This window comes from Hippoglossus stenolepis, chromosome 11, assembly GCF_022539355.2.
Source record: "Hippoglossus stenolepis isolate QCI-W04-F060 chromosome 11, HSTE1.2, whole genome shotgun sequence".
Lineage (NCBI taxonomy): Eukaryota > Metazoa > Chordata > Actinopteri > Pleuronectiformes > Pleuronectidae > Hippoglossus > Hippoglossus stenolepis.
Genome location: NC_061493.1, coordinates 10,475,245 through 10,491,987, shown reverse-complemented (window position 1 = coordinate 10,491,987; position 16,743 = coordinate 10,475,245). Strand labels below are relative to the sequence as shown.

Sequence of the window (16,743 nt, the reverse complement as noted above, 5' to 3'; positions counted from 1 at the left end):
GTGTGATCTGATCTGTGTTAATCTCAATCTCATCCTCCAGACTTCTCAGTCACATTTGGTGGTCAGATTCTGTATTTTGTGGGAGCAGCAACACAGAGAGGGGTAAAGAGAGACAAAGAAACAATGCAAAGCCACTATAGCAAAGGGTGATGGTGCTAAATGGTGGAATGAGCTCCCCATTGACATCCGGACATCAGAAAGTTTACACATCTTCCGACGCAAACTCAAAACACACCTCTTCCGACTATACCTTGAATAACATTTTTAAAACTAACAATTTAGTAGCACTTAAAATGGCACTTACTTATAGCACTTTGTAGTTTTGCTTTTTTGAAGAAATTGTACTTTCTCTATTCTTGTTGTTCTGGGTTTGTACCCTCATGGTTGAATGCACTTATTGTAAGTCGCTTTGGATAAAAGCGTCAGCTAAATGAAATGTAAAGTAATGTGCTGGAGGAAGAGTGGGGATGTAGCGGTACACCAGTAAACCTGGATTGAGATTACACCTCAGAACCATCTCATAAAAAAAAAGTTGTCTGGGCCACTGAGACCCTGTTGTTTCTCCAAAATAAGTCAAGGTGTCAGAGCTTTGCTGCAAAGACCTGATTCAGTGCTTCACTGTGGTGTATGTGTACACTGCCCTGTCAAACACATTTGCAGATGTAGCCACTGGTTCGGAGACACGTGAGTCTACACCCAACAGAGAGTTGGCAGAGACGAGGAGTGTCTTCTCTTCCCTTCCTGCCCTTTTTAAAAGCAAAACAATCATGAATGTAAACCTTTACAACAACAATCAATATATTTTTCCACACTCCTCAACCTCTGGCTTCCATTAGTGCTCCCGTCATCTGTAAAAACGTTTGAGATAAATCAAAATGACAACGTAATGTTTTCGAAAAGTGGAGGTTTCCTTGCCCTCTGTTTTCTCTTCGTCTGCCCTGTTGTGACTCAGCACATTTCGACAGGAGTTACAGCAAAACATGCGAATCACAGTAACAATCCTTAAAGAGGCCATTTGTTTTAAATCTTCATAAATGTGTTCAGGAAAAGTGGTACCGAGTATCTGCTGCTGATGTCCAGTCTAACTGAGGCAGAGAGAGAGGTGGCAAAGAGTGTTTCCACCTGTTCATTTCAATGCAATTCTGGTCCGTACTTACTGTGTGCCTCTGACCACGTCTCTACTCTGACCTTCTCCTATTTTGTTTTGAGTCCTGCCCATGCAAATCTCCCAGGAGCAGGTGCACATAGTTAGCATCACTAACTAAAGGATGTTCTCTTGCCCACACAAATTCTGTATTTGCACATGCAGCACACTCTCATTGGGCATGGCTGAAGTTTTGGTTATTTTGGTTTTAAGGTTGGCATCTCCCCTCTTCCCCCTACAAATGACTTCCAACTTTCTTTAATACCAACTGCTATAAACTTTACAAAAGTAAGGAGTACATTTGTTAATGGAGATCCTAACATTTATTGTATTGATTCTCTTCTTCCTTCTCCACAGTGAACAAGCACAAGCCGTGGATTGAGACATCTTACCATGGCGTGATCACGGAGAACATGGACACTGTACTGCTGGACCCCCCTCTGGTCGCTCTGGACAAGGATGCCCCAGTCCCCTATGCTGGTAGGAAACACCAGGATACTCCAAGTATCCACGCACATTTAAAAAGTAGAAGATACACACCCTCTCCCGCACATTCATTGTCTCACACACACGTAGGGGCCAAGACGAGGATGCCTCAGTAATGTGCGCAGGCAACTGTGGCAACGTAGAAACAAATGGTTGAGCCGACAGTTCTCTGTACTCAGGATTTGTCATGGTGACTGAATTCCATTTATCAGCCCTAGTGATGTTAAAGCAAATGATAAATGATTTTCAAAGCAGTTCCAGAAGTCTCTTGATTTTCTTGACAAGCGCTCCTCTGACACACACATCTGAACGTCAAACTGTTTGAACTCTAGTGCTTTTCCTTTATATAAAGCTATTAGTCAGGATTTGAAATGGTTTAGATAGGCTCATTTTTTTAGTTGGATGGAAGACAACGGGCTTATTCAAGCATTCTGAGGTTCGTGAAAATTCATTTATATTTTTATAATCTTGTGACATTCAAGGTTTCGAGTTAAGATGCATCTTTTTCACTCCCCCCGACATGGACCTATTCACGCTGTCAGCTAATTGAAGCCATGTGTCATCCTTTTTCCTTTCCTCATAAGCTGAGCTGAAATGCCCCATTAACCTGAGCAAGAGCTTCCTCTCAAAAGCATCTTTTCTTCCCGAGTGCTGTCAGCTTCTGGTGATGTAAATATTCATTTTGTAGTTGACAAGCTTGTCCAGAATATCAAGCAGAGCACACAAGAAGCAATGTTTTGGTCTTATTTACAGTGTAGTTTATTGTGCATCTTGGCTCCAGTTGTATTTAAGTCCATATTTATTCATTTCTATTCAGATTGTGCTATTTTGCTAAATCCAGCCTGAGCGTCATGTATTATAAATTAATCTCAGAATCTTTATAGCACTAAGAAATGTGTACATTTCACAAGCGCTACCAATCGTGAGTCAGTCCTGGATGTTGATCGTAACGTTTCACTTTGACACTTGAACAAACATCACTGTGATAAGAACTACCCTAAAATTACCATCTTCATTTACGTGGGGGAGGCAAGATTGCCACAACCAGGTGGCGATCGAAATGCTTTGGCTTAACTCTGGGGAGCGGTCATGTCATCCATCTTTATATACAGTCTATGGTTGTACATAGGAAACTGTAGGAGTGGGGGGCTTGACTTGGGAAGTCCTGTCTTGTCGTATATAACAGTAGATTTGTCGATTCTCTGCTTTCACTGAAGGTTTGGTCACTGGGAACTCACTGTAGCTGTTTGAGAGAAAGGCTTTCAGAGCCTGGTAGGACAGTAAAAACTCCACTGGCACTAAATGAAGAAAAACATCTCTTGGACAACACCTAATGGTTTCCATTAAAGTGGGTGCTGGGAGTGTAGCACAGACTGAGTCACAGAACAGGTACAGTACACATGTAATAATGCCAGTTCGACATCATTATACACCCGATCTCCAGATAATTGTTTCGGGAGCTGATTATGTTGTCTAACAAGAGCTGGAATCAGGCAGCTGTCACACAGGTACACCAGCGCTGACAGTGACAGGAAGGAGAGAGCTGTTATAATTAGAGAGAGTATTCTGAGACTCAAAGGCAAACAAAGAGGCTCTTTGGCAGCAAACGCTTAACAGCTCATTATGGCGAAATGGCTCCTATTAATCCCAACCCTGACAACCATGGAAAACTGATGCTCAGCTATTTTTCTTCCGAAGTTTTCATTTTTTTGTGTGTGTGTTTTTTCTGCTGATGCCAGAGCCACACTTTTGTCTTTTTCAATTTATGTGTGTTCAGTTGTATAAATGATGGGAAATAGAGCCGACCTTAAACCGTGTGGAACAGCATGGATTCATGTTAAAGGCTCTTTTTTTCTCCCCCTACTTTCCGCATTAGGGCCTCTAAAAGCCCTGGACTGTATACATGCTGTAAAGTGTAAAACAAGTACAATGGAATATGTTCTGTATATAAACACTTAATGGAGCTTTGGAGCTTTGTAGGGAGATTTTGTTATTTAAAATATGGAAAAGAAAGACTATATTATGCAAAAATGGCAACTTCATATTCATTCATCATTTATTCATGTCGCAAAAGTGGAGATGCAAAGATCTTTTAGTCTTAATAACACCACGATGAGCAGGCGGACTAAAGAGGAAATTACTTGTGATTGCTTTGCTCCAAGATTAACACATTGTTTGTTGACTTAAGAAGGCCAAGCTTCGTGGAAAACTGGCGGAGAAGGAAAGAAAAGCGGAAAGTGCGTGCACTGGCTGCAGACGGGTGATATTTCTTATTGAATGTTTCTCATTGAACGCGGTCTAACGACTGAAACCCATACAATAGCTACCAAGGAGACTGTGTGAAAAAATGGCCCAATTTGTCTCCCTTTATTTGTCTGCGTCTACAACTCTCTTACACTTTTTTCTAACCATTTCCCCCCCAGTGCCACAATCCCTTCTTTCTCAGTCCAACTATCCTTCCTCCTCTTCCCTATCTTGACACTTTGCTCCGAGCAAGCCCATATCCAGTTACATAGGCATTACCGACACACACACTCTCATCAATCGTGGTTTTGTTTTACTGCAGAGAAGTAGTGGGCTGTCCTTCTGCCTCCACATTAATTGCATTGAGGGAACACAGACCAGGACTGTTAAGTACTTGCCTGTGTTTTTTTTTCTCGCTTGTACTTTTTTCACATCGTCATTTATTCCCTTTCCCCATCTGCTGCTTGTGCTTCTTCTCTGGAAGTCTCATATGTTTTCACTTCTTACACTCACTTCACCTTTTTATCCCTATCTTCATTTCTCTTTTCCTTCCTGTCTCCTTGTTCTGTCGTTCTCCTGTGGCACCACATTTCACTTTGATGTAAACTACCCACAGTGGGCCTAACCTCAACAATACACGCTGAGACAGGCATCCCGGAGATTCATTGTTATTACTGCGTGCCATGATGGCATCGTCTATTCCTTACCTCCCCAATCCCCACCCAGCACCTCCGTCAGAGCAAAGGTGTGGGTCGAGGAGTATGTGCTGATCGGGTGTTCTCAATCAAATTAACATGAGGAATGGTGGCAGTGGACCCTTGGGTGCTGCAAGGCAGGCAGGCAGTTTCATTTGTCTATTCTTTATCTCAAGGCCACAGTCAACAAGCATGGATCCTCCCCATTCATCATGGTACCAGTATAATGCAGTGTTGTACATTGTTTCCACTGCTGAACTCACACAGGGTAAAGGAACAAACGTACTTTGAGAAGTGGAGGCAAATGGAGATGAGATAGCTGAGGGAAAAGTATAAAAGAGACAGATGGATAATGAAAATGAGAGAGGGTCATCATAAGTGGAAAAAGGGTTTTGATTATTTTCATATGTTAGATAAGTCTATCTGTTCTTTGAAATACCTGTGAAACAGTTGACTAGAGACTAGACTGTAACTCATTGCACTTTGTACCATGTTAACTTCCTGGGTTCAGCATTATGGGGTAGAAAACTGCCAATTAATGTCCCTAGGTCAAAAACCTTATATTTCCAACCTTAAGTATATATAAATAGAAGCATGTTTGAGAACATTTTAAAAAGGAATGGCAGCATCAAGCCAAAGTTAAGATTTTTAACAAATATGGTTTTATTTTGAAATAATATGAAATTAGATTTACTCATATTGCTTTAAAATGCCTTCCGTATCCAGATTGTATCTGGATATTATTATAACCTGATTACATTTACACCTCATCTCTCCATTGCCAACATTGAGAATGTGGTGTGCAGCTTATGTCAAGTCCTTTTGTTTGGACACAAAAACAAAAAGAGATACATAAGAGGTATCATAGAATAAGATACAAGTGATCTGTTAAGCTGTGTTATTATGTTTACTTCTCTTTGACAATGACCCCATTTTAGATGGATGGATAGATCCACTTTCTCTGTCTTAAATTGACTGAAATGTTCCTTTTGACAGGGCTCAACAATACACACATAATTCACGCTTGAAGACACAGTACTTATTTACTCCATCCAAGAAAGTCAATACTATAATGTCGATAGTTGAGAACTGAGGAGAGGACTGTTGTTTACTGGGTAATGGCTGATAGCTGCATAGCTGCTATCAGCCATTAGTAGTCTGACTACTAGAACAATCACATTTAATTTAATTTCACTAATGTAGCTTCAATTAGATGTTGATAAAGTATATTATAGCCTGTCAAACGTTATGATTTTATATTCCAATTAACATATGTTTTTAACTGGAAAGTTTTTTCCATTTCATCCATAACTTTGCTGAGCAAAACAGAAAAATAATACAAATCATTTACATTTCGTCTGTGCCGTTAATCCTATTTTTAGTCAAATTCTATTTAATGCTTGCCGTGTGATTTGAAAAATCTTATTATCATAAGTTCAAAGCCAGTTGTGAGGAGGATTTCTTTAGCGAATAGCATCCTATTCCAACGAGAGCTTTGTTTACAATACCTGACTTATTAATGAACCACACTGATGGACAGTTAAGTGGTTGTGAGTGAAAAAGATTTAATGATCTTGCAGTTCTGTCAGGAGCAATCACATCATTTTCTCTGTTGTTGCAGTAAAGACACAAACAGGAAGTGATTGAAAACTTTCTAGTGCCATTATCAAAACTGCCAGCTGGATACACCCATTCTCCTCACTGCCTAATGCTCTTTTGTTTACAGATATATTGTTTTCTTATTGTGTACAGAAACAATGCCACCGCAACAATAGCAGCTTGTGATATGTCTAGTGTATCCCCCAAAATATTTTCTGTCTGCTAAGGCAAAAGCAGGATATCGTAAATTTAGGATTTAAAAGGCAGAGAAGATAATAAAACTGCTTTCAAACATGCACTGAACTCCTTATATTGTCCGGAGGGGCTGTATGTAAGACGGCAAATGTTCGAGTCAGTTGATCTGTGCGGAGTTTTCTGCCAGAACCCCAGGTAAAAACTCCAGAGCATGTCCGAGTGAGCCCATGTGAGAATACAGCAGGGAAAAGTCTTCACCGTGAGTGACATTCCTAACACATGATTGATGCCCTACTCATAGAAGACACTGACAAAGATGTCGACTTGGAAAGGCAAGATTGGAGAGCTTTTGGTCATGAGGGCTGTAAACAAAATTGATTTCCGTGCCAAATTTTTTAAGTAAACCCGCAATACCCGAATGCTCACGAGATTTTCCTGTTGTTGTTGATGGTTCTGATCCAGATAATCTCCTGCTGCGTTAAGACATTGTTCTGAGTTCATGTCTGGAAACGACCTAAATGGAAAAGGGTAGTAGATAAAGAAGGGAAATTGATAACATGATTGTTTGAAAGTACATTTTTTTACCACATATTATCGTTATAGATTTGGCTGTGTCGGTGTGAAGCGTATTCACACTATACCAGCAGTCGGTTTCCCTTTGCTAAATCCCCAATCTACCAACGGTGACTACTTGAGAGGGAAACTGCACCGAAGTGACAAAAGCAGAGGTGCTAATTAAACTGCAGGACCCAACAAAGCAGAAGCTGTGACTCACTTCAAAGGTGACGAGGAAGGCGACAAGGGAAGGAGAGAGACAAAAAGATGTTAGGAAAAGGGAGAGGTGGGGAGAGAGGAAGAGATGAAGGAAAGAGACAAAGGTAGATCCAGGAAATGGGGATATGTAGAGCGTGTGTGTAAGAGAGAGGGAGAAAGAGAGAGACAGTGAGGGGGAGTATAGAAAGAGACGATGTGACGGATCATCAAAGGATAAGCATGGATATTGAAGGGACAGTCTGATCAAACCACGCAGGTGCCTGACCGTCTGCCCCGAGGGAGAAGAGGAACATATCACTTTGCCTGCCTGCCTGCCTGCCTGCCTCTTTCTTCCTCTCTCCCACTCCCTCTCTCTCTCTCCTTCACCCTGTCCTCTTTGCCTTTGTGCCGCTGTTAAATTTCTGCAGTGGGTGCTTAGTCGTGAGGTAATACTGAGGCAAGTCTGCAACATGAAACAAATGCAGAACATCAAAGATTTGGAATGCTGCTTAGAGGCCTGACACCTACCTACACACCATATTTCACTCTGCTGCCGGCAGCATTAACAGCCCAGCACGGCAATGATTGGAGCATGTTATTTGGCAGTATTGTTTTAGTTCACGATAACCCTGATATAAAGTGGTACCATCCCATTGTCATTATATTGATATTCAATAACTACTACTTGTATCAAACTATGGATCAATTGATTGTGTAATGTGAACAGTGACAAACCCATAGTGAATTATCACTGGACTTGGACTTCACAGTTTTCCCGAGGGTTTAGCATCTTGCAGCTCATTGTTTTGGTTTTATTATTCACAAGTGGACTGTTATCAGTGACAGAGCCCTGATAAGCCCTCTGAATGCTACCTGCCTAGCATCAAATGGCAATAAAAGGTACCGGCTAGCCGATGAAAATAGTGGACCATTGTAGAACCACTCATTTCAATCTGGTAGGGACCAAAACAGAGCTAAATTTGGATTTGGATTCATTGGACAGCCACAAACAAGACACCAAAATTGAAAAACTGAAATTAATTCAAGCTGCACCATATTGCACCATATTGCACATACTCAGATATCAGTCCCCTAAATAGTATCAAGATCTATGCATTGTCCCACTTGGAAATCAGTGAAAATGTAAAACAAAAAAAAATACATACAGTGTTATGTAATATCCCAGAAACACCCCCCAAAATATATTGGGTTCTTTCTTGGCCTATGTCCCTTCCTTCAACTAAATATTGTGGAAATCCATTCAGTAATTTATGTGTAATCCTACTGGTAAACAAAAAAACGGACAGGGGTGAAAACATAACCTTCTTGGCAGAGGTAATAATATTTTTAATTATACTACTTGCTTGTGCTGTGTGTAGTACCTCTTGCAATGCTATGAACCCAAACAATTTAAAAAGGACACTTTACTTTAAAAAACATAGGAAGAGCCCAGAGACACAATTCCTCTGTGGTTTTGGAGTTGTAGCACAGTTTTTGTCCTTATACTGTACCTCATTCATTTTTTTGTGTCCAGGAGCAGGAGACTGGCTCTCAGTGAACTGTGTGTGTGTGTGTGTGTGGTGTGTGGTGTGTGTTGATATCTCCTCCTCGCCTTAGGACATTAGGTTCAATGCTACGCCTCCACACCCATCTCTCTGTGTTTGCTCCCAGAAGGACAGATATGTTCCCCTTTTTTCTCCCCCTCTGTAATCTCAATCCTTTTTTGTCTGGTTTTCCCATCCTGCTCCATCACAGTATATCCTCATTTAAACTGCACCACAAAGTCATATTTGCTCTCCCTGAGATAACGACATCCTCCTATTACAAACCAGAGCAATATCATGTTTGTCACATTTTATTGATCCTGCTATAACTTGACCTGTGCAATTGTCCCCGTGGTTGTTGTCTTCCCTGCCAGAGGTTCATAACCAAACAACTTTCAAAAATATATTTTGATGAAATTATTGCTGAGAAACAGATCATAAAATGTTATTATTGTATATAGAAACCAAGTATAACACCTGGGGGAAACAAATACAACTTCTCACCATTAAATCATGAAAAAATAAAAATCTAAGCTGAAATAATATACAATCCCATCTGAATTGAATTGTATCTGCGCAAAGTTATCCTGAATTGGCCGCATATCTAGATAAGTATTGAATAATATGTTTTACAATATGCAGCATCCAAGTGCATTACATGTTTGTCTTTCACTGTATTTTAGAGAGCAGTTATGAGTTATCAATGTTATGAAAAGTCCTCATTTAAATTTGAATTTAGCGAAAGACAAAAGAAATTGGAACGACATTTTCTACTGACTAAGCACATTGTGGTTTTGTCTTAACAAAATGCCACTTGTCCTGCATTTGATGTGTGTTTTTGTTTGTCTGTGTGTTAGATTGTGTTCGTGTGCATTGCCTCTGTAGATGGTGAGCTTCTCATCTGGCTTACAGCCATCAATAGTCAATAGGCTACAGTGGATAACACTTTCTCTCTCCTTCTCAGTGAGGCAATTTATCATAGAGCAAAATTATTTTCATCTAAAAAACATTTCACACCCTATATCTACCTTTTTTAAAAGATACTTGTAGTCATCCAAACTATATATTATCTGCATCTACCATACAAACGTCTAATAACAAAATAAGCTGGTTTCTGAAAAGATAGATGAAAAATATGGTGTCACACTCTTTCTGCAGGAGTAAGAAGCATGAAACATTAATATGATGGGAATCACTGTGACTATCCGCTGTTGAGGAAAGCTAATTGGATCCATATAAGATGGTCTGTGTAATTACATGTCCAGTAATGCTCCACTGAAGCTCTGTCATCAGTGCATTGTCAAGTTGCTCATAGCGTCAAACAACCTCTTAACCACAGATGGATTTGCTGGAGGACCAAGTCCCTTCCCTTATTAGCCTATTACCCCCTTTTTTCTATTCTGCGCTGGATCTGTCTCTCTTTTCTTGACACTATGTGATGATTTTCAATTTCTTGATTGCTCCTTACTATATTTTGTGTGCGTGTGTTTTTACTAGTAATGGGTTCAGGCTGTATGTGTGTATTTTTGTCTCGGAGGATATGATGAATTCCCTGAAAATGTGGTCCTATGTCTACAGCAGCTTGTTTATTAAATGAAAAGGCAGCATTTCATACACATAAAACACTTTTTCCATCTGGTGCTGCTACTTTTGTATTCATGCTCTGCAGCAGGCTGGCAGTTTGCATATGACCCTCTTAATTGTGATCATGAAGACATGCCTGACCAGACTCTGGCTTTTATTTGTTTGTGTTTAATTCATTATTTGAGCGGTGCTGTGTGTGCATGAATTCATATATTCTATGCTTATATTAACTTATGTATTCCCACTTTTTAGGACTGTTTTTATTCCTGATCAATTTCATTCGTTTGATAATTGTTTTTAAATGTACTCTACAAATAAATTGACTGGCCCCCATTCATTTAACCCCAGTAAAACATAACCAACATCATGTACAAAATGATTTGTCAGTGCATGAAGATCATGGATTTTACATCTGTTTGACTAAATTGCTTTTTTAGCTCAGTCAAGCTGCAGCTTCAATATTCGAATTAGAAAATACTGTGTAATAGCTTCACTTATTATACTGTGTTGTTAAAGCGATAATCAGCAATTAAAGGGTTTGGCGGGTGCTGTCGTTTTTCTCACCTTTCTAAGCTGCAGTTGTCAGCTATCACCTGATAGTTCACAGTAAAATGAACATCAGATCTTGTGCCCATAAACGTATATAGATATGTAAAGGAGCATATCAGTCGTAACTAGTAGTAGCAACTTTCAGGAATATTACCTGAGTTAATGTTATTTTTTTCAGTGTGTAGCTCTCATAGTAAAGCCCTTTTCTCCTGTAACATTAAAACTGAAGGCATACTGTGGAAAAATTGGGTATGTAAGTGATGCATGCAGTGAACAGTGCGATCTTGCATTTTTTCCATATCACCCTTGACATATTGGAAAATGCTGTATTAATTTCTTCTACAATACGTAACTCATCAGCTGGGTAGGATGGATGATTTTGCATGTGACTACAGCCTTTGTAGTATTTAATAATATTTAAGTGTCACATTGTACATGACACTTTTTTAGGGAACTGTGTGCTTGTCGCACTAATGTGCACAGTAAAAGCGATATCTACCGAATTCATGCTGCAGAAGATGGTAAAAACTTTATGGATACTTTAACAGGCCATCGATGTGGGTGGGGTTTCTCCCGCTGCAGGTGATGATCAGTCTTATTGTAACAGACTGCCAATCTGTTCGTGTGTGTGTGTGTGAGGGAGAGAAAGAGAAAATGAAAGTAACGGCAGTACAAAGCTCTAGGACGAAGCAATGCTTTAAAACACGAATATCTGTTATACATAGTTTATATAGTAGACAATATTCAGTGCACAAGCTGGCTATACATGACTCCTGCAATGATTTTAAGTTTGAGTAATTTCTATCACCTCATCCGGATTCAAATGTCCTTTCTTTGGGCCATCTGCAGAGGAGGAGAGCCAGCGCAAACTTGTTTTTCAAACCTCTTTTTTGCGAGACACAGACATGAGGTGGGATGTACATGGGCCTGAGAAGTGCTGCCTCTCTTTTTTTTCAAAATGATGGCTGCTCTTCAAGGATAGAGCGCTGACCCATGGTCCTGATGTGAGCTGAAATTCCTTAATGAAATGTGCAGTGAATGGCAGCTGAAACTAATCCAGTAATTCTCTCCTTCTCTCTCTCGCTCTCGCTCTCTCTCTCTCTTTCTCTCGCTCTCTCTGACAGCGGTGTGACAGTCCTTCAGTATTCTGACAGGCCAATTAGACGGCAATTTGCATATCTTCTTCACTCCATTTGCCTTGTTCATGTGAGCATAAAATAGGATAATCTGGCTCTTGGACCTGTGTATGACATCAGATTCAGTCATACTAACTTTATCCTCCATCACCCACGACCCCTCTGCCCTGCTAACTCCATCCCCTCTCTCTTTTATTGCTTTCATCATTCCATCATTCCAAATTATGAAATGAAAACAAAAGTGCAGCAGTTTCTGACTGAAATTAATTGAAGATACTGATGGCTATTTATCCAAGAAACCTTTTGCTTATCATTGATATTAATAATATTGTATATAGCAAACTAAGCAAGATTAAGTATAGCAGCATTTTTAGGGGGTTGAATGGGCTAGACAATCTTTTCTTAACATTTTTACAAAAGGTGATAAATGTGTACTAATTTTGAAAAAGTTTAAAACCACAATTGATATTCTGTCCCAGTGTTTTTAGTGCAAGGCAAAGTTTAAAGTCATTGGAATGAATATATTTGACTCAGTTCCAGTTCTCTTGTATCTTTGTGAGAAAGATCTTTATTATGATTTATATTGTGTATATGTATTTTAAAGCTAGTGTTTCATTTCATCTAACTGAACTGACTACTTCTAACTGGCTAAATAATGCTAGGAAAAGTTCACTTCGAGAAAAACTTAATTGTTTGTCATGATTAATATTTATGTCACTTCAATTCTAATGTTCCTCACCCAGCTCTAATTTACGCCTTGGGTATAATGCTTATAAAATGACTTTGAAAATGCTTGGATACATGCAGCACATTTACACTTGACTGTTACAAGTCCGCAACTCTTACACTTATGCATGCAACAAGAACGTCACCCCCGTAAATAGCCCAAGCCAATAGGTCGTCTGTGAAAGCAGCTGAACGACCTGTTTTATTGTTAGGCGACCCATGATGGGAGCAAAGAAGGAAGTCAGTTGATTCTGTATAGAGCAGGACAAAGCCCTCATCAGAAGGAGGAGGTGATTGTCGGGTCGACAAATCACAGGGCTGCTGTTCCCACTTGAAAATGTTTTTTTTACCCATGACCATTACAAAATCTTTATTGTGTGGTTATTATTCTTACCATGAAGACGACAGTCCATTATGTGTGTTGCTGTTATGCTTCTTTGGATCGTATCCAAAGGCAGAGAGCTATATTGTTGCTTAAATTGGGGGACCTGTTGGATTTAGAATAACTTGTATGATACAATCACTCAATTTAATTTGTGTTATGTCTAGTAGACACTACAGTTGTATGTCTGTATCATAGACTGTATATAAAGATGGACGACATGTCTCCACTTCTTCCCATTATCCAGAAAGCTGAAATATCCCCAATACGAGCACTGCCATCTTACGCATTTGGAGCCAAGAGTATGCGCAGTAGCAATCTCTTCGATACACGCTCTTGACCCATTAGGAGTCAGTCTCGTCTTTCAGTCATGACATTTTACCCCATTTTTATAGCATCAAATAACTAATTAAAACCAAACTTACAGGGAAAAATTAGCACTACCTAAAACGACAGAAATTATATGTGAGAAATATTTATTTGTTGTGTAGTTTGATTTTGTTTTAATCTTGGTCCATATTTCATTTTCACAAGACTGAGGCGTAATTTAAGAGGAATACTGCAGCCAGCCATAGACTCTATGGTGTGGGTCGTCTTAAAAAAGCATTGTCATTATAGAGCTGTAGCCTAATTTACACACAAACACTTTATGTGACACTTGCATGTTGTGGTGAGAAGAAGAGTAAACATGGTAATAACAGTTTTTATCATCTCTGTTGTTAACAAACCAAAAATGAATTGTAATCTTTCCTATTACAATAGGCACAGCATAGATCTGACTACACAAAAATATTAATGGTTCCAGTTTAAGATATATGAATGGGGATTTGTGCAATCTGGTATAATTGAGTCACACAAAAATCAGTCAACAGGTTTTATCTCAAATCAGCAGATGTTAAAAGTTGCCGTTAGGTTTAAAGACTGCACAAACTTAAGTGTCCTTAGGGTTTCAGATGAAGTTAAATGGCACAAATGGGCTCTTTTAAACATGTAATTTTGTTCTTACTGAATAAAAGAGGCATTTGTCCTTCATTTTCAAATGATGAACTATGTTTTGGGCACAGACCAGATGAGTAAATAATGGTTTAATTTAGATGGATGTCTAGCAGTTTCCCATCAATGTGAAAGATATAAGCAGGCTTTTTATTTAATGATGCTTCAGCCTGGGGAACATTGAGATTAACACCTTTGTTCGAGAAAGTGACAGAGAGAGGTCACATAAGAACAAATAGGTACATAAGAACTGTGACTTAGTGTCTGTTGTTATATATTGTTGTTCACTTTGTATTTTTACAAAATGCACTTATTAGCAGAAACTAATTATGTAACTTCATCCAAATCTCAATTTACTTAAAAGTAAATTCAGTCCATTATGATTTAATGTGTCGTAATGTCAACCAACAGCAATGTAAGACTAATACATAAACATTTATTTCACATAACTTAATTTTCCAGTGTTTTTCTCAAGGTGTAGAATCTAAAGAAATAGTTGTAGATCAACGAGTGGTGCTTGTACTTGAAAGTTGAAAGTTAAGAGCTTCTTAAAGAATAAATCATCTTTGAGGGTCACAGTAAAATAGATGCTTTACATACTTATTTCTTTGTTCAATTTATGTTTTCTTTTTGCTTTCATTACCACTAATAATCTGTGTTGCAGTTTAATATGAGATTAAGAGACTAAATAACAGGGGGAAAGTTTATTTGAGCTACACTGTCAAGTGTAGTGTTTTGCATCATCACTCTTTAAGTCCTGTTTTGTGAAATGTGTGGAAAACTGCGTGTCCCTTGAAGAAACTCTACAGCTTCGAAGAGTTTTCACTGTCACAACCTCTGTTTATTTGTCGCCTTGTTCTGGCTGCTTTCAACATTCATTTGAAATGTGTTAGTGATAACGACATGAGCCTCTGAGAAGTGCCTCCACCTTATTGTTGTTGTTTTGCAGTTAAAATGACACCAACTATCCACGTAGTGTAAATGTGAATTTTTACTCAAGTAAATAAGGCAGTTTTTTACTAGCACCGGCAGCCTTGGCACCATAGAAGGTCAGCCTCAGTTCAGGGTGGGTGTTTCCACCTGCAGTCAAAGAAATGTTTTAAAGTGTTTTTACCACATTCTACAATTCAGATTAAAAAAACAATATATTAGTTAAGAAGCTTTACTCTAGGTTGTAAAATATAATGAATGGAAGTCACAATGAACATTTCAACCAAGACAGATAAAGAAAATCAAAAGGAGTTTGACATTTTGGAAAATATTTTAGTTTTCTTGCTGAGCGTTAGATGAGAACATTGATACCTCTTTAATATATGTCTTCTCAATGTGATGCTACAGCCTGCAGCTGGTTAGTTTAGCTTAGGACAAGGACTGTAAACAGAGGGTTACCCTGGGTCTGTCCTACCATCACCTCCTAATCTCACTAATTAACACATTCAATCACATTTGTTTCATTTGGACACTAATTCTGTCTTTTATGTATGTCCATGTCTCAGACTAATTACTGGGCATGACACCAAACCTCTGCAAGTGTTTGTTGATTGTTTAGCAAACTCATGGTGTCAACAAGGCCTCGGGACACTAATCATTCGTTATTATCACTTAATATTCAATGAGACATTTTTTGACTTTTTGGTAACTCAGTTTATGGAGCCCGCAACTACAAGCAATGCTCTCAGAAATGATAAAACCATGTCTATTTTCTTTCATCTATTTAGTCATTTTTCCTGTCTCTATTAAAAGCACTTCAGCTATTCACCTCTCCAAAACGCTCCCTGTTTACTGCCTGTCAGCTGTTGGATTGCAGCAGTTAAATAAATTAGATTTCCTCCTCATGGTCCAATCTTTTCCTAATTAAGTGCAACAAACACACACACAACCTTAAGGCAGAGTGTATACCCCTGGACATGGGTCTCCAGGGTCAATTATGGCAGTGTAATGATTGTAATTGGCTAATTTTTGGCTCATTACCCTATTTTATGTCTCCTGCAGTGGATTGTAATTTAGTGAAGGAGTGATTGCTGGCCTGGCTGTGGGTGATAGATGAGAGTCGGCGCTAGGTGAAAAAAAAAAGGGAGCTCCTTCATTAATGGTGTTTAGGAATGAGTTGCCATGTTACCAGGCCCACACCCACACAGAGACAGAGTGAGAGGCAGCAGAGGCTGTCATTGACACAAATTGACAGACAGTATACAGTACAAAACAGTAATAGACATTGTATGTATAGTGGCCACGTGGTTGGAGTCAAAGCTTCTCATAAATATAAATTTCTTGATATAAATTTCTTGTCATATTGACAACCAGACAAAAGGAGCAAGGGTAATGACACTTTGCCTTACGTCCAAATTTCTCCTCTGAGAATGTCAGTAAGTGTTTTCTCTGGTTTCGCAATATGTCTGCATTGCGCCGCCCCCCCCCCGCTCTCCTTCCTAATTTCTTTGCTCTGTGTATTTTGCTCACATTTTGACATTCCAATCACAGCTCAGGGCTGCATCCCCATTGATGTGGACCTGCAGCATCTGACAGCTGCCCGAGTGAAATAAGATTATTGTGCATCCTCACCTGCCACTGTGCCTTCTTTCAGCTGCACCCGGACAAAAAGGACCAGTGCTCACTTTTCCAAAAGTGCCAGAACGTTTGAAAGGCAATTTCAGACGTGTGACAGTGTAATAGATGAGGGCAGCGAGGGCCATCAGTCAAGTGCTGAATAGAA

At 39.2% G+C, this 16,743-nt stretch overlaps 1 protein-coding gene across 3 annotated transcripts in view; it reads left to right on the top strand.

Annotated features, from left to right (window-relative positions):
• The window catches only part of clstn2a (calsyntenin 2a), a 134,157-nt gene that overhangs the window by 64,173 nt on the left and 53,241 nt on the right, over positions 1–16,743 (top strand). For all 3 annotated transcript variants that reach the window (XM_047342056.1, XM_047342055.1, XM_047342057.1), the window contains exon 2: positions 1,502–1,624. In XM_047342056.1, coding sequence (XP_047198012.1) covers positions 1,502–1,624 — 123 coding nt within the window. The remainder of the gene's footprint in view (positions 1–1,501; positions 1,625–16,743) is intronic.